A 20,943-nucleotide genomic window follows, 5' to 3' on the forward strand; every position below is an offset into this window, starting at 1 on the left:
GTAAAATTTAGAGACGTTACTAATTCGGACTAGTTTTATAACTGTGCTAAATTACAAAATCCTGGGACAAAAAATAGAATTTTTAGAATTTGTTCTTCGAAATGGTCTTAAAATTTTTAGATCAACAAATTGTTGTAACTTAAGCAATTTTGATCGAAAGTCTGTAGAATTTAAGGACTAGTTTTGTATCTGTGCTAAATGGCAAAATTCTAGGACAAGAATAAAATTTTTACAATTTGTTTTCTTCGAAACGGTCTAAACTGTTGAAATTTAATAGAATCCGAAGAAAGAGAGCATTTCCTGTCATGGGTAAGATGCGAAAATCATAAAAAATCTCCACGTTCCCTCGATCATCTCATCAGGCAAAGGTTAAGTTATTGTGAGCACATGTCCGAGTGCAATAATTAATTGAGTGTTCTTATTTGATTACTTCATAGAAAGTTCAAGAGTCAGCTCAGGTTAACGTGTTTATAATAAGACGGCCATCTTGAATAAAACTCTTTAAATGTGGGTCCATTGAAGCTTGATTGGTGAAGAGCGAAAGATGATCTGAACGAAACAAGCTTCCCACAGAGATCTGGTGTCACGATAAGAAAACTGATTTCAAGTTATTGAACACTTTTATTTTCATACTCTCACTTTTCAGCGAATTTTATTCAAAGTGGTTTCATAATTTCGGAAATGAGTTATTTGATCTTTCACGATCAGTTTTGGTGGAACAATACGCGCGAGTTCGTAAACTCGAGACTTTTAATGGCAACGAATAATTTCATGGTTATAAATGTTAATAACTCTTCACAGATAACGTCCATGTGCAAAACAGATGCTGGGGAATTTATTATGAACGGAATAAAAGACGGTTTCCTTTGTTCAAGCGAAGCTTTCAACGAAAGATTAATCAAAGGCAGGCAAAAAAGCTCCTTATCAGGAAAAGGTACCGTTGCGTTGGTCGGAAACTCCCATGGGAAATTTGGTACTAAGGCCATTTCAAACCTCCCGCCCTCGCAGATCAATTAGGCGCGTACTTTGAATCCAAAACCCGTCAATCATCCGAAATTCTCCAGCGAAGGTCGTCCGTTCCACACACACGAAATGAAGATATCGCGTGGTAGAGTCGAACCTTTTTGCAGCATTGCCAGAAGCGGATTCATTTCGTGGGAACGCTCATACAATGTTCACAAACTTCTCGACGTTATTTCCGCTTTTCTACATAAACATTTCAACGTGATAGAGCGAGATGAAAGAGTGCAATCCACTTTCCAGCATGCGGTGCGACGTTGCCGCTGCCACTGGTTTGTATGTTATTTTTTTCTGTGTGTGCTTTTTGTACGGTTTCGATGGGGCATGTGTTTTTCAGGATGAAACGTGCAACATGTCATATTAGAGGGAAAAAATTCTGTGGAAGAGAGAGGCTGGGTGTGCCGCTCGTGCTCCGAGCGATGCCATGGTATCAGATAATAGATAACCCATCCTGCCCACGTTCGACTCGACCCATTATATACCTGCGGTTCTAACCATTGATTTAGGAGCGTTGGGTTGCTTGCTGCGGAGTGACACGGGAGGAGAATTTTTGTGAGTCATGGAGCTGGTACCGAGAAGAATGAGCCAGCTAATGGGAGAATTGCTGATGGAATAGACATTTGGAAAGTGGATCCTAAACAGACATCTAGAGAAAGGTGTGCAAAAAGAATCAAAAGGAAGATCTGAAGACTATCTAGAGGTTTTAGCAAAAATCCACGCGAAAGATGAAGACAATTTTGAGACCAAAGTAAATTTAAAAAGAATCTAGAAGGAATTCTAGACTCATCTACATATAGTCGAATAAAAAATTTCAATCGTCTTTAATCTTCTTATTCACTGGTAGCTTTGAGAACCTAAAATAAAAAGATTTGTCGGCCTCACTATTTTAAACTATTGTGCTAAATTGGAAAATTCTAGAATAAAAACTAGAATTTTTAAAAATTTTGTCTCCAAAATAATCTAAAAATTTTTGATTTTTTCAACTAATTATCGTAGCTTTAGCAATTTTGTTCGAAAGTCTGTAAAATTTCGAGGCGTTAACTTCCGACTAGTTTAATAATTATACTAAATTACAAAAGTCTACGACAAGAAATGGAATTTTTAAATTTTTTTTCTTCGGAACGGTCTAAAAATTTCTATATTTTTCAATTAATTGTTGTAACTTTGGCAATTTGGATCAAAAATGTGTAGAATTTGGAAGCGTTACTACAGCTAGTTTCATAACTGTGCTAAATTAAAGAATTGTAGGACAAGAAATAAAAACTTTAGAATTTTTTTCTTGAAGACGATCTAAAATATTTGAGTTTTTTTTAACTAAATGTTTCTAACTTTGGCAATTTTAATCAGAAGTCTATTGAATTTGGAAGCATTACTGCTTCCGACCAGTTTAATAACTGTACAAAATTACAAAACTCTAGGACAAGAAATAGAATTTTTAGATTTTTTCAACCAAATGTTGTAACTTTGGCAGTTTTGACAGAAAGTCTGTAGAATTTGGAGATGTTACTACCACCGACTAGTTTACTAACTGTGCTAAATTACAAAATCCTAAGACAAGAAATAGAGGTTTTAGAAATTTTTTCTGAAGGGTCATCTAAAATATTTCGTATTTTTTTAACTAAATGTTTCTAAGTTTAGCAATTTTTATCCAAATTCAGTAGAATTTACAGGCGTTACGACTTACATCTAGTTTAATGACTATGCAAAATTACAAAATTCTGGGACAAGAAATAGAATTTTTAGAATTTTTTCATCGGTGCGATCTAAAAATTTCTAGATTTTTTAATCTAATTGTTGTAACATTGGCATTTTGCTCGAAAGTCTGTAGAATTTAGAGACGTTACTACTTCCGACCAGTTTAATAACTGTGCTAAATTACAAAATTCTATGACAATAAATAGAATTTTTAGAATTTTTTTCTTCAGAACAATCTAAAAATTTCCACATTTTTTCAACTAATTGTTGTAACTTTAGCAATCTTGATTAAAAGTCTATAAAACTTGGCAACGGTACTACTTCGGACTAGTTTAATAATTGTACTAAATTACAATAGTCTAGGACAAGAAATAGAATTGTTAGAATTTTATTTCTGGAGAACGATCTAAAATAATTGAGAAATTTTCAAATAAATGTTTCTAACTTTGGCAATTTTTATCCAAACTCGGTAGAATTTACAGGTGCTACGACTTCTAACTAGTTTAATAATCATGCAAAATTACAAAATTCTAGGACAAGAAATAGAATTTTTACAACTTTTTCTTCAGAACTTTCTAAAAATATTCACATTTTTTCAAATAAATGTTGTAATTTTGGAAATTTTGATTGAAAGCCTATAACACTTAGAGACATTACTACTTGGGACTAGTTTAATAAGTGTGCTAAATTACAAAATTCTAGGGCGAGAAACAGAATTTTTAGAATTTTTTTCTTTGAAAGGACCTAAAAATTTTCAGATTTTTTCAACCAATTGTTGTAACTTTAGCAATTTTGATCGAAAGTCTGTAGAATTTGCTAGATTACAAAGATCTAGGACAAGAAATATAATTTTTAGATATTTCTTCTTCGAAACGATGTAAAAATATTGAGATTTTTTTCAACTGAATTTTATAAATTTGGCGATTTTGACCCTAAAAAAAGTAGAGAATCTAAAACTAAAGAAAGACGACCCATTAAGTTATAAGTGAACCAAGAAGGGAACAATCTAAATACTCCAGAAAGAATCGATTCAAACAGCTCTGCGAAAATCCAAGCCCCGTAGACCAAAAAAACGTGACGCCAACGCCAGATTTTTCCAAGACGTGATATCTACAAAAACAGTGTCAACTTACGATTCATTTGAACAACTATTTGAACGTAAACAAAAGATAAGATTGCCCCCAAACACCGAAGGCGTTTAGACAGCTGATATCTATGTGAAGTGAAACAAAATTGTGCAATCTTCGCCCTATCCGGACTTCCTGTTGTATCAAAAGAATGTTAAACAAAACCGCGAACAAATAATCAGAAGTAACAACACTTCTCGCGCCAACAAAAATAAACACCGCACTTTGGGCGTGTTTCAATTAAGTGCACTTATGCTGCTTCACTCCAATTAGCAATTAATTGTAAAAATTGAACTGAGGAGTCATGATAAGAGATCGGTATCTTTTGTTTCCAACGCGAAGATTCTGCAAGTCATGAACTATACGCTTAATGGATAATTATTTCTAATTGAAGATTTTGACGTGATAAAATCACCGACTTCCCATGTTACAAACATTACAAGAAATTGTTTTTGTAAGAGCGCCATGTGACGATTACACCACATGTTTGATAAAACGTTTTTTCGGTGTGAACATGTGGGCAAGTGAACAAACAGAACACCCTTTGAGTAAAAAAGGTAACAATGTCACGAGGGGTTTTATAGGAAATGCGAACAATATGATGATTAAGGGGGTGCACATGTTATGATCCCGACGATCCCAAAGGACCTTATTGTTAGTTTAGGGAAATACAATTGATCCGATGCGGACAAGTGGAGATAAATTAATCAAATTAATGCACTATACACTTACTTGCAGTAGGAGTCTCCTTTCAGTGATGACACACATGCTCCGCCGTTCTTGCAAGGGCTTGGAGAACAAGACACGAAGGCTGGAACAAAGAAAAAGTTATAATACGCCACTTCCTGGAGGAGGCCTTGATTTTTTACCACAGTTGGTAGCAATGAACTGACAGAAGCGCGAAATTCGAAAATGGCCCCCTGTATATACATATCTCTTCCACGCTCCGCTAGAAGGGGCGGTAATCCGTAATTAACGCATGGTTAAGTTTAATCGTTGTTTCCACGACTTGGATTAGGCGAAATGAAAAATGTACGCCGCTCAATTGATATTAATCCTAGTCAGTACAAGTGTCAGAAACTCTCGGCAACACGCCATGGACTCTTAATGAATTCATCCGGGATGTGTTTATTCCTAGGTCACTTATATAATCATGTTCAATTCAATACAACACGAAATTCGTAAAAGTTCGAACAAGATGCTTGATTACATTTAATTGGCGAGTTATTAGAAATTGGAATGAATTGGTAGGACTGGGGACAACTGCGTTAAATTCGAATGCTAATTGAATAAGATCTCGGTAATTAAGCAAGTTTATAAGATGACGTGCACTGCTAACTGTAACGAACAGGTTGTATTTCCGCGCTGTTGTGTGTGAAACGAGCATTATTTTTGCTGAAAGATTTCAACGATCGGTGAGAACGCATACCAATTAAGGTATGACATAACGTAGGTTACCATTGTTTTTCTGGCGACTTTGGGCCTTTGATTTCGTCGTAAAAATTCAAACTAACAAAGTGTGTGCAACAATTTCTCCCAGCTCCGGAACCAATAAACTATAAAATATTTATTAATTAGTCGAGTTCTCAGAACTTGCATGAAACCAGTTATTTAGTTCACGCAATCTGCATCTAGTGTCTCATATTCCCAGAGCTTTTACTCAACTTTGTTTCCAGCGAAGATTTCGTGGAGTTTCTCTAGGGAATAATACCATAATTTTAATAGAAATTATTGTCTTCAAGTCTTCGGTAATTTCAGAGTAAAAAAAAACGGTTTCGTTTGGACTTGGCGGGGACTTGTTTCTCCCCTATTTGTGTGTAGGGCAGTGGCGGAGCACCACCTGTCATGTCACAACCGTTACGAACAAAAAGGAGGGGGATGAGAGGTTGTGACGTCACGTTTGCAGCTGTACACACTGATGATTAGATTGTGGAAGAATTGCACGTTTTATCTCGCGTTTAACAGTTCAAATTTCGCGCCACCTGATTGTTTATATTGGTCAACATGATTCTCAAATCTAAATCGAAACAATCAAAACAGGCCTAAAATTTTAAAGAGGGTTGGCAACCCTGATTCACAATGTGAGATTAAGCCCAATAACGTCAATTTTAGACGTACTTGCATCATTTTACGATTGTTTTGGTATTAGAAATGTCAAGCGTGGAAAATGTTACAAATCCAAATGTCACGTTGGATGTAAACAAAGGCAGAGCACTAAAACGTGTCGAAAATTTATAGCTCGCCATTGCGTGATCGAACGAGGGAATCAAATCAAGCTTTGAAAACCAGAAGTGTGTTGGTAACACTGTACAAGGCCGTTCACCCTAAAAAACAATAAATTTCGTCATCTTTTAAGAAATAACACACATTTAAGCATTTTACGACTGAATCATTAAACAGTTTAAAATCATTGCTCCCACGAGGCTTTGAAAACTATATCGTGTTGGTAGCTCTGGCGTATATTTGACAGTTTGAGGTTAACTTTTGATATGCCAATTTGACAGTTATGAATAGTGTGTTAGTAATTCAGTTAGCCGTTTGACAGTTTGATGCTCATCGCTCATGGTAACAACCAAAACAACCACACAGTTGCGGGCAATAAATTTCGAACATCATACATTTGACGCCCGTAAAAACTAAAACAATTATGCTAGTCCGAGATTTATTGCCCGCAACTGTATAAACTTAGATATGAGTAAAAGCGTCCAAGGAGGCTTTGAAATGTGGGTGTGTTGGCAGCTCTGTTGTCACTGTGACAGTTCACATGTGGGGCATTTCTGCGAATATCACACAGAGAAGAGTTTGTTTGTAGCTCAATCCTGTTATTTATCTTTGTCAATCAACAAAAGCTCATTTAGAATTTCGAAGAACTCCAATTATTGGTGTCCGACTTTTATCGCTCGCAACTGTACAAACCTAAAAAATGAGCGCAAAGTTCAACTGATCGTTATCAAATTATCAAAACTAAGTTGGCTGAGTCTGTCATTTTGACTGTTTTTGGCAATTCCCCTCAGCGCACAACTGTTTTTTTTTTTTGTTTGAACGCATTTTGACATTAAAAATGACAAGGAAGAAGTGGCTGCAAACAGTTTTAGAATTTTTTTTTACTGTCAATTGATCACAGCCCCCTATTAAAAATTTGTGAGCCGAAAGCTCCGAGTTAATCGTGCGGCGCCATTTTGATCTGGTTAAACGTCAGAATTTGAAAATCTCGGCCTACTGCGAAGGAAAAGCCTTTTGAAAATGACAACAGAACGTGCTTTGTCAACTGTTGAAGGAGTTCCCGAAGGATTTCCGTTATTGCGGTCGCAACCCTCGAAAATCTCGTCTTTCAACCGGTGTTAGGTGAAGACCTTAAGAAGTTGGAGCAATGGCTCCTCAACAAGTAGCCTCACCTGTTGCTGTGTGCACCAAGAAGAGAAGTCCCAAGGAAGTCACTATAATCCGAAAACCATAATCCTTCCTGTTAGTAATCCACATTTTAGTGTAACTTCCCTCATGGGGCACTCAACACATCTCATCTGAATCACTCAAATCACTTAAAAGCACTAGAAGACACTAAGAAGAACACATTTTCCGTGAAAATTTAGCACTTTTCTGTGTTTTTCATTGAAAAAAAGCAGTTTTCAGCGCTGAAATCCGCACTCGTACACAACCGTCCACAGCACACTCCGCTCTGAAGAGGGGGCTTTGTTTAAGACGCGCCAAGATGGCAGCCAACCTGTTCTTGTATTCCTACGCGGCTCATCTCGCGAATATCTCCACAATTCGGTTATTAAATACTCCAAATTTGATCACAATTCTTCGTTTCAACACCAACAATCCACCAACTGCCGTTCCGTTGCGTAAAAAGCTCCACGAACTGAGAAACTTTCGTGAGAAAATTAATATGGAACTACTTTTCGCTGCAACATGTTGGAATGCAACCCCACCGGTGGTTCCCGAACTACCAATAGGAGAGAAGAATTAGTTTCATTGCAACTGTATTTATCAAAACAAAGTCATTATCAATTGATAATTTCGTGATAAGTTGATCATTTTCTAATAATTTATTGATGATGATTAGATATCGCGGTGATGTCAATGATGGGTCAAATCAATTGGAAAACAAGAGCACGTCGCTCACCTCCGGATCGCTAACATGTTTTGTCTTCAGGTTATCGGTACCGTTAAAGAGGGGGAAGAAATAAATGGAGTATCAAGAAGTGAAAGATGTTTTGTCGTCTGACAGATTTATTCATAATAAGAGCACTTTTTCTTCGACACCCTCTAATGGAGAGAGAATTGAAAGTATAACATCATCGAAATCTTGAGGCTTTTAACAAAAAAAATATTTATCTAGACTCCTGAGAATATTTGCTTTGGCCTTACCCAGAGATCAAACTAAAATTAATAATAAAAAGCGCGGAAAAGATTAAAATCGCGGTAAATATTTGGTTGCAATAAATAAACACTCAACTGTGTTATCAATGAAGTGTTTTAATGATAAAATCTATTTTTGGTATTGAATTAGAGTGAAAAAATAAAAATAGGCTTTATTTGTCTTCCGCGTGTTGGCAGCAGTGACATCTACCGACTTTCTACGTTGTCAACACAATTCAACTGCAACAAGAAATGTTGGAAATGTTTTGCTCTCTTCTGTCTAAATTCCAGCTAATTATGTCCTTTCTAATGGATCTTGAGTTACGGAAATCAATTCCACATTAATCAATAAAAAAGTATTTATATCAAACTATTCAAAAATTGAACGTTTTCGCGATTTATTATAGTTCTTTAAAGCATTCTAATGTAGCGTTCCGCATTTTTATGCAAGAATTTAGCATAACTTGAGGATAATTGACCCGTTTTCCATCTCCTGGGCCGCATATCATTTGAATGAATGACGTGGATAATTAATCAAACTAATCTGACGAAATTAGCGTCCGAGATGGCTTTAGAAATTTATGTGCGTTGGCAGCACTGCCTGTCTTCACAAAACGCCTCTTTGTTAGACTAACATCTAAAAAAAAGCTTTGAAGAGTCCGAGGTGGCTTTAGAATTTTTATGCCCGTTGGTAGCACTGACTGTAGTCAGTTAAATTTATATCTAAGATAAAGCTTTGAAGTGTTCGAGGAGGCTTTAGATTTTTTATGTCTGTTGGTAGCACTGTCTGTCTTCACAAAGTGCCTTTTCGTCAAACTAATAGGTACCTATCTAAGATACTTTGAAGTGTCCGAGGAGGCTTTAGAACTTTTATGTTCGTTGGTAGCACTGTCCGTCTTCACGAAATGCCTCTCTGTCAAACTAATATGTAAAATAAGGCTTTGAAGTATTCGGAGTGGCTTTAAAATTTTTATATCCTTTGGTAGCACTGTCTAGCTTCACAAAACTCCTTTTTGTCAAACTAATATCTAAGACAAGTGACCGAGGAGGCTTTAGAATTTTTTGTCGGTTGGTAGCAGTATCTGTCATCACAAAGCGCCTTATTGACTTTTTACGCAAAATCAGTTTGTTCAAAATGCAGGGTCACTTGTCATAGAAACGATTTCGTTTGATCAATACCGCCGGCATTGTCCTCCAGGCAAAATGAAAACCGACCAAGAACAGTCAATTCCAATCACTGCCAACATTAACAAACAAATGTTGGAAATCAAAAAGAAAATTCAGCTGTCTGGTAAGCGTCAAAACTCGTCTAATATCCACACAGGAAAAGGCGTGGTTGTTGCGTTAAAAGCTATGCAAATATTGTCTCAATGCAATGAAACGAATTGATAAGAACCGGAGTTTCGTCTTTTTGCAGAAGGCCAAAGAAAAGCAGCTTTCGAAGACTGCGAAACGGAGAGAAAGGCAAACATTGAAGAAATCCACAAGCTAAAAAAAGATTTAACGGAACTGGTTAAAGAACTAAAAAACAAAACGCAACCAACTGCTGGAGTGAAATTTCTGAAGAACTTGGAGCGCACAGTGGGGCCCTGCGACGAAAAAACCATCGCGCAGATACAAGAACTGTTAGATTTGCAAATTATCGACAAATCGAAGGCGTTGAATCTCATCAATTACCGGATTACCAAGGTGAGGAACGCGGTGGTAACTTAGTTTTATTCTTTTTTTTTCCAGAGGCAACATCTCTTGGGGAAGCTCGGGAAAGAGTATCAACTTCTTACGTCGGAAAAAACCCTCCAGGAAGTCGTGGAAAAAGTGGACAAACCGACACGAAAAGTCCCCAATTTTCCTCATTAAGAGCAATTTGGTACAGATTAGTTTCAGGCGACTTGCGACTTACAAAACAGCATCCATGCCGTCGAGGTCCAATTGCGTGAAGCAAATCACATCTCGGCCCGTTACAAAGACATAAAAAAGTCGCTGATGAAGGACTCTGCACGATTCGAGAGCAACATTAAAAAAATCGAAGAAGACCTTCAAGAGCAAAAAAGCGACATCAACGCTCTGCATGAAGTAAGTAAAGAGGCCGGAAGTGCGTAATTTTCATTCTTTCAGGTCATGAGCGAAGCCACCCAAAAGCGAGGTACCGCGCGCGGTCACCTCCTCCGCGAAGAGAAAATGGCGATGTCGAAAGCCAACTCGCGCGATCGCCAGACTCTTGAGGGCCGTCGTCTTGTGACGAAGCGGCGACACGAGTTGGAATTGTTAGAAAAACGAATCTTTCAAGTTAGTAAAACGACGCTGCGGCCGTCCACTGGGGCGACTGATGAGATTCAAGCGACTGATGATGAAGCTCCTGAGACACCTTCGCCTCCGGAGAACGTGCTTTCGAGGGCTTTCGAAGTGTTAAAGCAGGCGACGGGGGCGACGAACACCGGCGAGGTGTTGCAGAAGTTCAGCATGCAGAAGGAGACGCTTGATCGCCTCATCGCGCTGAGAGTCTCCTCGGAAGAAGAGAAGAAAACTCTGGAGGAGGAGTTGGAGGACCTCACCTCGCAGCTCGAGTTCTTCAAATACGCCGAAGTTAAAGACAGCGAGAAGTCAGTTCTTGTGTTGAAATCCACGTTTCTCACTAGTTTTTAGGAAATCCTCCCGGATGGAGCACCTCCAGAATTTGATCGACGAAGAGCACAGACGCTCTGGAGACGTCAAGACCATCAAAGCCATGAAAGACAAGACAATCAAGACGATTTTAGCGGCGCTTCAAGACCTCCACGTCTGTATTAACCCTCTGGCGATGCCCGAGAAGAAGATCCTGGACCTGGTTGGTGCGATCAAACGCGACCTGGGGATTGTCCTCGAGAAAATTAGCAATGATAACATTGAGGAAAGCGTTCCGGTCGAAGGATTAGAGGAGAAATGGCTGCCGGCGCCGTACAGTGGTTTAGTGCGGCGCACTCCTCTCCCTCAACCTGGAGGATCACCAGCTCCGCCACCTCCTCCAGGTTCCGAAGACGAAGAAGAAGTTCCTTCTCGGACGTATTTGAAGCGGCAAGCTCAATTAATAACCGAGGCGAAGTCGAGGAGGAAGAATGTTCGATTGCCGCCAAAGAGAAACTAAATCTTCGGGTGTTGAAACAAGCTGTTTACGCAGAACCAATTAAAAATCGTACAGCAAATCTAGAGCTCGAGTGGGATTGTTTTGCTAAGTTTTTGTTATCAGTCCCAGCCAATAAATTGATTGTTTTTTGAACTAATTTGATTAGGATTGTAACAGTTGGGCGGGTTTAACCAATTAAAAGGTTTGTGCGTTTTTTGTTTTAAAGGCAGCTCTGATAAAGATAACGTGGGCCAATCAGAGAGCTTCCTTTTTTTGCGTTTTCACCGATCGCAGTCACGTCCTCCATTTTGTTTTGGAGAAAAGACGGATCTCTAGTTTTTTTGTGATTCTAAGCAGGCTATGCATTTCGAGCATGTCGGCTTGTTGTTCGAAAACGGTTGAGATGGTGTTAGCTACGACATGACTTTTTGTAGCCAATTGGAAATGTAAATTTAAAGAAAAAGCAGTGGCGTCGGAAAGGGAGGGACGGTGTTGTAAGAAAAATGAAAGTTAATACAATTTTCTTTATTAACAATTATTGTTATTAATAAAAATACAAATTTTGACTGAAGAAGGTGGCGTCATACGCACACTCCAAAAAATACAGACAGGCGTAAGCCAAATTATATACAAAAAGTTTTATACAAAGGAGTGTCTCCATGCCGGATAAAAACTAATAAAAGAAGTTCAGTCTCATTAACTACATACTTAATATAAGAGGTGGCGAACATAATATAATGTCCCAACTAAGATTATTCGTAATTTGTATAGAAATAAGGCCATGTTGCAGCATTGTAGATTCATGGCGAGTTTAAATAAAAATTTCCTAACGTTTTTATATCACAACTTCAGTTGGATTACACTAAAGTGTCTCTTATGTACATCGTCAATCTACACAGATACACTTTCCAGTTGTCGACACGAGTGTCAATTAAAGAAAACACCAAATTAATGACATTTAGGACTCAATTATGTTGTTTATTAACAATGGCAGTGACTCATAATATAGTTTGGCAGTAGTTAAAGTTACGGTAAACGACTATATACATTTGATTTTTAGCTATGCAACTAAACAAAAAAAAACAACGGCCGCCATATCTCCATCTTTGGCAACATTAATTTAATGTAGTCCAACTATTTCAAATCTGAGGAACTAAAAGTGGACTCGCCTCAATACAAGTAGCCGTCCGTCCACGTTTTTATTTACAAAGCACCACAGTTTTTCCACCAACAACAATTCTCTCTACAACAATAACCAGTAGATGGCCGCTCTTTACGCCTAAACAAAAATAAATAAAGTTCGTTTTGACCATGAGACAAAAATATAAAAATGGTCACATGAACACAATAAAAAAAAAATCAGTTACATCAAGTCATTCCGTTCCCTGCTCCTTCCCATTCTATTAAAAACTCGAGTTTTCCTGAAGGTCCGATGCGCTTGGCTTTGACGGCGAACCGCTCCCCGGCGGCGATCCTATTGGCGGCGCCGAAATAGATGTTCACTGAGCTCTTCAGGTCGTCCATGTTGATGTCCGGCTCTTGTTTCACCGGACTGGGCTTTGAAGGCGGCGGCGGGGGCTGCTTCTCCTTGTCCGACGGCTTCTCCGGGCGCTGACGCAATCTGCGAATTAACACTAGTTTAATTATTCGAAGAGAGTTTCTTGGTACCTTCTGCCGTTCAAGGCGTAGTCCACACATCCGTTGAGCTGGCTGGTCCCCGGCTGCATTCCTCTCTGCCCCCATTCTTTCGCGTCGGTCTTCACCGGTACCACCGCGGCTGTCTTGCTCGCCGTCTGTCCGGCGACATACACCTGATGACACCTGTTGTTTCTCCTCAATCTCCTCCTCTTCACCTCTCCGTTTGGTCCAATAAAAATGTCTTTTTCACTCAATTGACGTTTGGTCGGTCTCATTAGAGGTTTGCCCGGTATCACAGCAGTTAAAGGTAATGGTAAAGTGATTGAATCTTTACTCTTTCTCTTCGTTCTCTCCTCTCCGCCTCCTCTTAATAACGCCAAGAACGGGTTGTTCTTCCCCTCAAAGTCTTTCGGTGGTGGTATAATCAAATCCAGAGTGCTCTTCGAGGAGGTTTCATCCCCTGACGTGTCGCAGGGGGTGTTTTCTCCACCGTTCTCTTTCGCTTTTTTCACCCCTGTATGCTCCGAGAAATCGTCAGATAACAAAGAATTCGACCCTGAAGCCGGTGGGGTTGGCGGCGCCGAAACGGACGTCGGTGGAGTCAATGGCAGTGACTCGCTATTTTTATAATTCTTATTATCTAAACTGAGTCTTGTGAGGTACCCGCCCTCTGCCTCATTCCGACAAACCCCATCGTTGGTGTTCCTTCGCTTCGGACGGCCCCGTTCTCTATCGCGGCCGCTTGCAGACAACAACCTCTTCCTTCTCTGCACGCTGATGTTGGAGAACGGAACTGATTTCTTCACACAACCGGTGAGAATATGGGGCGGTTCCTCCACTTCCGGACTGGGACAAGGCGAGTCGGTCTCTGACGGGTTACTACTCTGTTGATAAGCGAGCCCCATCATGAGCCCACGCATGTGGTTATCACAGGGAACGATTCCACTACTTGCGGAAAGAAACTGGAGGCGACGATTACCCTGCCACATTTCACGAAGCTCTTCGTCGGACACTCGTCCGGTAAAATTGAGCGTTACTGTAGGAGCGGGCGGTGGAAGACGCACGCGGAGGCCCCAAATTGTTGTGCGTTTCTTAATTTCGCGACCGCATTTGAAGCGATTGCGGTTGTTGGTCAAGATTGAGAGGATATTGTCGCGGCGCTCGGTTTTACTCACTGATGCGATCTGGAAACGGGACATTAAAACACGTTCGAAGACGCGAACGACGAACCTTTGGTGGAAGCTGTAAGGCGTGCCAGTTGTCATTTATGTACGGTATGACGATGGTGTCCAGATCATAATACTTCTTACTATTGTAGGCAGTCAGGTTGAACAACATCAAGTGAACGAGGTCAACCCATTTCATCTCCAAGCGGCGCAGGAACTCCTTGCCGTGGTTGCAGACGGAACAAACGAAGACGTAGAACCTGCAGAAGAGTGTTAAGAGGAAGGTACAATAAATGGGGCTTTACCTGTCGCCACAGTACAACGGGAATTGTAAGCAGTCCAAGCAGCGCTCGTGGTACCACTGCTTGCACCTTCCACATTGCAACATTTGTTTGTACCATTCGCCGTTCTCTCCACAGTAACAATACGTGTGCTCACTGTTGACTCGGTGATATGTATCCCAACTGAGCGAGTTCAACTGGAAAAAAAAACTTGTTTTTTGGGACTCGTACTCAAAAAAGACTTACATCGTAAGGTAATACTTTTGTAATGGGGGCTGTAAATGAACTATCACTACTTGATGAAGCTGTATTTCGAGGAGGCTCTCGTTTGAGATGCTTTGAATCACTTTTTTTCAGTCTATGTGGTTCGCTGGTTAGACATCTTCTGCACATCCAGATCAGATCTGTTGAACAAACGGAAATTAAGAAGCGGAAGTGCAAAATTTCAATGGTGGAACACCCGGTGCATCTAACCCGTTATTAAAGTAATAATATGTCATTATAACCCTTCTAAAAGCGGTGGGTTCATCCCCAACCCTCCAACTGGTTCAAACAATGATATTTTATGGGCAACTCAGGGAAATCAGTGAGGCGTGAATTTCCTCTTTTTGTCTCCGTTCAACTAACAGAAACAAGAAGTGATGGTCAGTCTTGCAGAACCAAGAAAAGGGTAAAAGGTGCTATAGAAAGACTCAAATTCTCAATGTTAATAAATGTAGTCACCTTCTTTTTGGCATTCTGGTGGAATTTCGGGATGGTGGCACTTCTGATGATACCCCCGTCCACATTTATCGCAAACTGTGATCTCCTTCTTGTTTTTGGGCGCTGACTTCTTGCAGACCACACAAAGCAAATCCTCTTGTTGTGGCGTTGACAACTTGGTCAAGTCTTTGAAGCTGGACCAACTGTCTGTGTTGTCCCCAAACTTAACCAAACACTGCTCTCTGATGCCGTCCACCTCCACCACCGTCCCCAGATAATACCTGCCGTCCTTCTGTTTAAGCAAGACATCTTGACCAGGGCAGAACTCTGCTTCTTTTGTGGTCGAATCAGGCACGGCGGTTTCTTCGAGGTCCGCGTTGCTCCTTCTGCCCTTGGCCTTCATGGACGTCATCGTGGACATCCAACTTGTGCCGCCAGGTCACGGGCTTCCTACATCGCCCCCGACGCGAGGATTGGCGCAAACCCCTCAAGCTGAGGGCCCTCCTCACTGGAACACGAGCGTTGTACTGGGAAATTGACGAGTTATGAGTACGGAAAGATGGGGTTACCTGTGGAACTCAGTGGAATCCATCGAGAGCGATTACATTTGCGGCCATTAAAACAACTGTTTGTTCAAAGCGCGCCAAACCTAATGTCGAATTTTAGGCTAGAGTTTCGGAGCGAGAAAACGCGAAATTGGGGAAGAGATGGGGGGCTTCACTTTAGGAGCGTCAAACTAAGGAGGTTTATTCAAAATTCACGGGAAAATTGCACCACTACAGCCAATGCTTTCAAAATTAACGACATTTTTAACTGGTGACACCTTGAACAAAGATAGAGGGCGCTGTCACCACAAACACAAATGCTGCAAGGCTGCCAACCACGCCGTACCGAGTTTTCAAACCCGCCTATTAAATCAGTGAAGGCCAAACTTTACGTTGTCTTAAATCTGTTTGAATTAGGAGTCCTCGGGTTTGAGGTGGAGACCCCAAAAATGATTATTAATTCCGGCATTTGATTAAAAAGTATGGTGCCAATCGTTACTATAAAAATCCCTAAAATAGAAGAAGTAGAGATGTATAATGAGTTGCCTAACTCTCAGGGGAAGGATTGGTAAGAATAAAACGCCGAAGTACGAAAAAAACTTTATTAGAAACACAAACAAAAATAAATCTGCAAATTGGACTCGTGTAAGCTATTGTGAAAGTGAAAAACCCAAATTCGTTCATCTATGATGGCCCTTCCTATGTTTACTACTGTATTCTCTTTCAGAACTAGTCTGGGGTTTCCTATCTCTGTGCGGACTTCGTTCCCGTTCCCGGTACCTCTCCCTGTCCCGACTACGTTCGTTGAACTTCTCATGTCTAGACCCTTCCTCCCTATATCTGTCTCTCCTCTCCCGATCATTCCTCCTGTCGCGTTCGTTATCCCGCAGGAACTCTCTTCTTACGTCCTCTCTGACGTGACGTTCCCTTTCACGCGGCCATTCTTTTCTTTCTCGTTCGACGTTCCGTTGAGGTCGCTCATTTGTGGCGGCGGCAGCTGCGGCTGCCGCCGCCGCTGCAGCCGCTGCTTGCATGGTGTGAGGTGGAAATCTTTCCTGTAAAAGAGGCGATATTGAAGTGTCAGGAATTATCGTACTAATACGAACTTCTAAATGCTTTTGAATCTTCTGCTGGATAGGCACCGGAATCCTAGGAAACAACGTCGAAAACCATTCCAATTTAACCAACCATTGCCGCAACATCGCCCCGATATTCATCACTTGGCCGCCACCTGCTTTCACATCAAGTTCCTGCAACACTCTCGTTATTACCATCATCAATATTACAAGAAAACCCCCGAAAGTTACGATAGTAGCACTCTACCTGTTTCTACGCACCTCTTCATCTTCTAAGTAGTCTTCGTACCATTCCAGTAAGTCTTTGGGCGGAAGAGTATATCTGATGTACATGAATCCTAGAGCGCGGATGTATGGGGAATCGCAGTGGTTGATAAGGCCGTTGACTTGTTTTCTGGTCAGTTTCAATGTAAAAAGTTTGTAAAGAAGGCAATACGCTGTGGATACAATACCCCCGGCGCCGACCCCACGGACGCCCCCACACATCCCGGTTTGGCCGGACGTGCGGCGGGACCCCTTTTCCCACGGTTCCAAGTGGTTCACTTTGTAATAGATTTCGTCGACGACTTCGTGGTAAGTCTTCAGCTCGTACAGGTTTACTGGAAGCAAATCTCATCAACCAAAACCCCAAAAAAAAACGGAAACTCGACCCCAAAAACCAAACATCTGTTTGGGCACAATTTTGACTTACCCTTAAAATAATGCGAGCTCTGTATGTTTGTCAGAATCAGGGGATTCAAGTTCATCGTCCTCTCGTTGCCCCATAAGGGTAAAACGTTGCTCTGCTTCGAATTGGACTTGGAGGAATATTCTAAGAGAAACCAATGACTCTCAAAATTGATTTTTATAGTAAAACTTACCCTCATCGCTAGTTCCGGCGTTATCCATGGTGGATTAATGGATTATCTCGGGATTTTCGTACAAAAACAGCAAATTCTGCAGTTATTTATCCAACTAACACAACCGCCATTGCTAAATAAAAAGACAAGTGAAGAAATGACACTCTCTGGGGGAATTTCAGGTACCAACTGTTTACATTTTTAGGTTAGTTTGACGAGAAGTTTTTCGAAATATCAAATTTATCCATGTTGGATTAATGGTCGGGATTTTCGTACAAAAACAGCAATTTCTGCAGTTATTATCCAACTAACATACAACCACAATTGCTAGATTTTAATAAAAAGACAAGTGAAGAACTGACACCACCTGGGGGAATTTCAGGTGCCAACTGTTATCATTTTTAGGTTAGTTTGCCGAGAATAATAAACAAATATGAGCGAAACAAGTCTTGAAGAAGAAGCAAAAAAACGCCAAGAAAGACTCAAATCCCTTAAGCGCAAACGGGAGGAGAAAACCGGTGAGAATGCGACCACCGAAGAGCCCCAGGCGACGCTCCCCAGGTACGAACCCCTTTCAAGCCCCTCAATCTGCACATACGTTTCAGGCCCAAATTTCGAAGTTACAAACCCCAGGATAAGGGCCTCGGAGACTTCGTTCTGAAGAAACCGGACATTGCAGACGCTCAAAACGAAGTGAAGGACTTATTACAGCTTGCCAAGAGTAACACTGTTATTGATCAATTAGACATTTCATCGCTGGCGCCGAGACAGCCAGACTGGGACTTGAAACGTGACGTTGAGAAGAAACTGGAGAAATTAGCGAGGAGGACTCAGAAAGCCATGGCGGAGCTCATCCGGGAGAAACTAAAGGAGAAACAAGATCTAGCTGAGGTCTCGAACGCCCCCGTTGATGTGTAGACGTGTTAAATCTAAGTTTTGTATTAAAATTATAATAAGTAATAAGAAGTTGAAGTGGTGTTTGAATTTCCCGCCGGGTTAAATGTCAGCGCGCCTGCGCGTTGCAGGTCCGTCTTTCGCCGCCAGACAGCCATCTTGTGAAGTGCAGACGCTCTTGCGTTATCAGCGTGAAATTTACATTTTAAACTAAATAAGCATAAATTGTGAAAGTTGCTACAGTTCTTTAGGATTCAAAAGTGAGTATTACACCCCCAAACCGCTCGTTTTTATTGGGGGCACCTTTCCACAGAAAATGTCGCGTTACCGTGAATGGGATCTATCCTGCAAAGTCTACGTGGGAAACCTGGGCTCCTCTGCCAGCAAGCACGAAATCGAGAGCGCCTTTAGTAAGTACGGCCCCCTGAGAAACGTGTGGGTGGCCCGGAACCCCCCCGGCTTCGCTTTCGTGGAATTCGAAGACCCCAGAGACGCCGAAGACGCAGTGAGGGGACTAGATGGAACGTAAGTTCGTTGAGATTGTTGGGCTAAAGTCTTACGGGGGTTCTGTTTACTCTGTTTAGACGTTGCTGTGGGACACGTGTACGGGTGGAGATGTCCAATGGACGGTCAAGACGAGGAGGCGGACGTAGAGGCCCCATGAGATACTCGAGGTTTGTACGAGGACTGTGGTAAAGACGTGGAATGAAGAATTTTAGACGATTTTAAAGCTGATGTATTGTTAACTCATAAGGGAACTGTGGTGCGTTTTTATACGTTTCAGACGGGGAAATGTATGGAAATTGCATCGGTTGTCTCGGCGCTGAACAGTATTTTACGTTGAAAGGGAGTAAAGTTGCGCGGGGTGGTCAAGTATCTAAAGGTCGAGCGACAGGTGGATATAGCGGGGGACAAAGTTATAGATTGTATTAGGAGCTTAAGAGCGATCGCACCCTAAAATGCTTATGGGGAATGCAATGTAAACTGGAATGATCGTAACTCAAAAACGTTTTTTTTATTGATATTGTCACGTTTGGGGTGACAAGGACGGGTAGGTTGAATATCGAGATAATAAAAACCCAGAGACTATATTTGGCTATTATACGCCAAAACTAGTGTATAAATTAGGCAATTTTGTGCTCTCATGTTAAAATGCATCTTACTTTATAAAAAATTCCGGTATTTTTTAATGCCAAAGAAACAAATAAGAAATTACATTTCTAGGTTCTACAATTTGCTATGAAAAATTGATTATGTTAAGCAGATTGTTTTGTGGCGGTTATTAGACCCATTTTTGTGACAGCTCACTGCCGAAACCTAAATCTGCAGCGGAGGCTAGGGTGCGACCGCTCTTAAATAACTGATCAAGGCAGAATTTAGAACAGGTGGGGCAGTGTTAGAGCTTTGCAATTTGAAGTATGTGTGTTGGTAGGAGCATAGTTGAGATTGCAAAGCCTCGAGGAGCGTAGATTTTTCTGTTATGAGTTAATAATACAGTGAAAGTTTTCGGCGGCAGCAGTTAAAGTGCTTTGGCGCACGTTGCAGGGCAGCGCCACTGCTGTTGTTTTCTCTCCCCGACTGAGACCCACCCCCTCCCCGGCCACACATCTCATCTTACATCGACACACCCAACTACAGCTACATCCACCATCTGTGGTGACCGCCCTCCTCAATCAACTCTAATAACGAGACCGCGCGACTACTCACCAGCTGCATTTTACAATTAAAAATCAACGTGTGGTTGAAAAAATTCCAGCTCAAAGTTTCAAAACAACATGCAACATAGCAAGGCGCAAAACCAACTATAATTTCTCCTTCCAAAAACGTCTCTTCATTCTATTGGTGGGATAATTGAAACATTTTTTCCGTTCGAGTATATACGGAGTGTCGCAAAATGATTGGCCGGTAAAGTATCACTTATATTTACACAGCGTGGCAGTCAATCATTTTCGAACATCCCAGTATATCAGTGTATGTCACTTTTAGTCACTTTTTTCATTGTCTAACGACGAGAGATGTTTGTGCCTGAAACAAATTATTCCCAGAAGTTTGTATTATAGATAACACTTTCTTTTGTTTTGTTTTTTCGTTACGCGGTAGTGGGCAAACGGTTTTTTGGTTGTTTTCCCGTGTTTGCGACTGATTTTCATTCAAAACATGTTTATTTTTTTAGGTCTAGGTCACCAAGACGGTCCAGGTCTCCAAGATCAAGGTCACGCAGCAGGGACAGAAGAAGCCGATCAGATTCCAGAGATCGCCGCTAAAATATTTTCTTACAAACACACTATATCTCCATAATACGATGTATTTACAATATTCTTTTTATCAATTTAATTAGGTACATGACGATTATTTCATATGATAATTCAGTTTGGTATCGACTGATCTTGTACAAACCAAATTGTAGTGTTTGTGTTTTTTTTTTAATATTCGTCTTTATAGGATTTACCTTCATTTGGTCAAAATAAAAATATTTTAGTGGTTCTAAGATCGCTCTT

The 20,943-nt window shown here is 40.8% G+C and overlaps 6 protein-coding genes and 1 long non-coding RNA gene across 9 annotated transcripts in view; 4 read left to right on the top strand and 3 right to left on the bottom strand.

Moving 5' to 3' along the window:
* Positions 1-7,545, bottom strand: part of N (neurogenic locus Notch protein) — a 37,487-nt gene extending 29,942 nt beyond the window's left edge. For both annotated transcript variants that reach the window (XM_088034788.1, XM_088034787.1), the window contains exons 1-2: positions 7,238-7,545; positions 4,575-4,653 (exon numbers count right to left, since the gene is read on the bottom strand). In XM_088034788.1, the coding sequence (XP_087890914.1) occupies positions 4,575-4,653; positions 7,238-7,322 (164 nt within the window). In that variant the 5' untranslated portion in view covers positions 7,323-7,545. The remainder of the gene's footprint in view (positions 1-4,574; positions 4,654-7,237) is intronic.
* On the top strand, positions 1,075-1,464 carry LOC148175764 (uncharacterized). Its single transcript, XR_015770064.1, has 2 exons — positions 1,075-1,296; positions 1,358-1,464. It is a non-coding gene; the product is annotated as an uncharacterized LOC148175764 (long non-coding RNA).
* A 1,861-nt stretch (positions 7,546-9,406) lies between the features above and the next one.
* On the top strand, positions 9,407-11,412 carry LOC148175765 (outer dynein arm-docking complex subunit 3-like). The gene is made up of 6 exons (XM_088034094.1): positions 9,407-9,495; positions 9,622-9,893; positions 9,939-10,040; positions 10,089-10,277; positions 10,320-10,804; positions 10,848-11,412. Exons 1-6 carry the CDS (start codon positions 9,408-9,410, stop codon positions 11,323-11,325), a joined length of 1,614 nt encoding a protein of 537 aa, XP_087890220.1. The 5' UTR covers position 9,407; the 3' UTR covers positions 11,326-11,412.
* Positions 11,413-11,814: 402 nt separating this feature from the next.
* LOC148175766 (polycomb protein Pcl-like) lies at positions 11,815-15,946 on the bottom strand. Its single transcript, XM_088034092.1, has 7 exons — positions 15,661-15,946; positions 15,113-15,599; positions 14,636-14,793; positions 14,414-14,586; positions 14,173-14,368; positions 12,973-14,126; positions 11,815-12,925 (listed from the first exon to the last, which is right to left on the bottom strand). Exons 2-7 carry the CDS (start codon positions 15,510-15,512, stop codon positions 12,673-12,675), a joined length of 2,334 nt encoding a protein of 777 aa, XP_087890218.1. The 5' UTR covers positions 15,513-15,599; positions 15,661-15,946; the 3' UTR covers positions 11,815-12,672.
* A 278-nt stretch (positions 15,947-16,224) lies between these two features.
* Positions 16,225-17,738, bottom strand: LOC148175767 (pre-mRNA-splicing factor 38B). The gene is made up of 5 exons (XM_088034669.1): positions 17,573-17,738; positions 17,404-17,523; positions 16,974-17,311; positions 16,743-16,886; positions 16,225-16,691 (listed from the first exon to the last, which is right to left on the bottom strand). Exons 1-5 carry the CDS (start codon positions 17,598-17,600, stop codon positions 16,317-16,319), a joined length of 1,005 nt encoding a protein of 334 aa, XP_087890795.1. The 5' UTR covers positions 17,601-17,738; the 3' UTR covers positions 16,225-16,316.
* Positions 17,739-17,922: 184 nt separating this feature from the next.
* LOC148175768 (coiled-coil domain-containing protein 12) lies at positions 17,923-18,523 on the top strand. Its single transcript, XM_088034671.1, has 2 exons — positions 17,923-18,112; positions 18,157-18,523. The coding sequence occupies exons 1-2, from the start codon at positions 17,985-17,987 to the stop codon at positions 18,467-18,469; spliced, it is 441 nt and encodes a 146-aa protein (XP_087890797.1). The 5' UTR covers positions 17,923-17,984; the 3' UTR covers positions 18,470-18,523.
* Positions 18,524-18,563: 40 nt separating this feature from the next.
* On the top strand, positions 18,564-20,933 carry LOC148175769 (RNA-binding protein 1-like). Of its 2 annotated transcripts, none has more exons than XM_088034673.1 (4): positions 18,564-18,705; positions 18,759-18,970; positions 19,030-19,119; positions 19,991-20,695. In XM_088034673.1, exons 2-4 carry the CDS (start codon positions 18,762-18,764, stop codon positions 20,025-20,027), a joined length of 336 nt encoding a protein of 111 aa, XP_087890799.1. In that variant the 5' UTR covers positions 18,564-18,705; positions 18,759-18,761; the 3' UTR covers positions 20,028-20,695. The 2 variants fall into 2 exon arrangements, with proteins under 2 accessions (XP_087890799.1, XP_087890798.1); XM_088034672.1 differs by having other exon boundaries at positions 18,565-18,705; positions 20,619-20,933.
* The last annotated feature ends 10 nt before the right edge of the window (positions 20,934-20,943 follow it).

Source organism: Gnatocerus cornutus, chromosome 4 (assembly GCF_029298725.1).
Source record: "Gnatocerus cornutus isolate USDA-ARS CGAHR chromosome 4, icGnaCorn1.1, whole genome shotgun sequence".
Classification (NCBI taxonomy): Eukaryota; Metazoa; Arthropoda; class Insecta; order Coleoptera; family Tenebrionidae; genus Gnatocerus; species Gnatocerus cornutus.

Excerpts from the sequence above, each read along its gene's own strand:
- LOC148175765 (XM_088034094.1), top strand. The coding sequence starts at position 9,408 with ATGAAAACCGACCAAGAACAGTCAATTCCAATCACTGCCAACATTAAC. Across the intron at positions 9,496-9,621 it reads AAAGAAAATTCAGCTGTCTG|AAGGCCAAAGAAAAGCAGCT; the intron begins GTAAGCGTCAAA and ends GTCTTTTTGCAG. Across the intron at positions 10,041-10,088 it reads TGGACAAACCGACACGAAAA|GCGACTTGCGACTTACAAAA; the intron begins GTCCCCAATTTT and ends GATTAGTTTCAG.
- LOC148175766 (XM_088034092.1), bottom strand. The coding sequence starts at position 15,512 with ATGTCCACGATGACGTCCATGAAGGCCAAGGGCAGAAGGAGCAACGCG. Across the intron at positions 14,794-15,112 it reads ACCAGAATGCCAAAAAGAAG|ATCTGATCTGGATGTGCAGA; the intron begins GTGACTACATTT and ends TTTGTTCAACAG. Across the intron at positions 12,926-12,972 it reads TACGCCTTGAACGGCAGAAG|ATTGCGTCAGCGCCCGGAGA; the intron begins GTACCAAGAAAC and ends GTTAATTCGCAG.
- LOC148175767 (XM_088034669.1), bottom strand. The coding sequence starts at position 17,600 with ATGGATAACGCCGGAACTAGCGATGAGG. Across the intron at positions 17,524-17,572 it reads CGCCGGAACTAGCGATGAGG|AATATTCCTCCAAGTCCAAT; the intron begins GTAAGTTTTACT and ends GGTTTCTCTTAG. Across the intron at positions 16,692-16,742 it reads AGATTCAAAAGCATTTAGAA|GAAAGATTTCCACCTCACAC; the intron begins GTTCGTATTAGT and ends CCTCTTTTACAG.
- LOC148175768 (XM_088034671.1), top strand. The coding sequence starts at position 17,985 with ATGAGCGAAACAAGTCTTGAAGAAGAAGCAAAAAAACGCCAAGAAAGA. Across the intron at positions 18,113-18,156 it reads CCCCAGGCGACGCTCCCCAG|GCCCAAATTTCGAAGTTACA; the intron begins GTACGAACCCCT and ends CATACGTTTCAG.
- LOC148175769 (XM_088034672.1), top strand. The coding sequence starts at position 18,762 with ATGTCGCGTTACCGTGAATGGGATCTATCCTGCAAAGTCTACGTGGGA. Across the intron at positions 18,971-19,029 it reads GTGAGGGGACTAGATGGAAC|ACGTTGCTGTGGGACACGTG; the intron begins GTAAGTTCGTTG and ends TACTCTGTTTAG. Across the intron at positions 19,120-20,618 it reads GGCCCCATGAGATACTCGAG|GTCTAGGTCACCAAGACGGT; the intron begins GTTTGTACGAGG and ends TTATTTTTTTAG.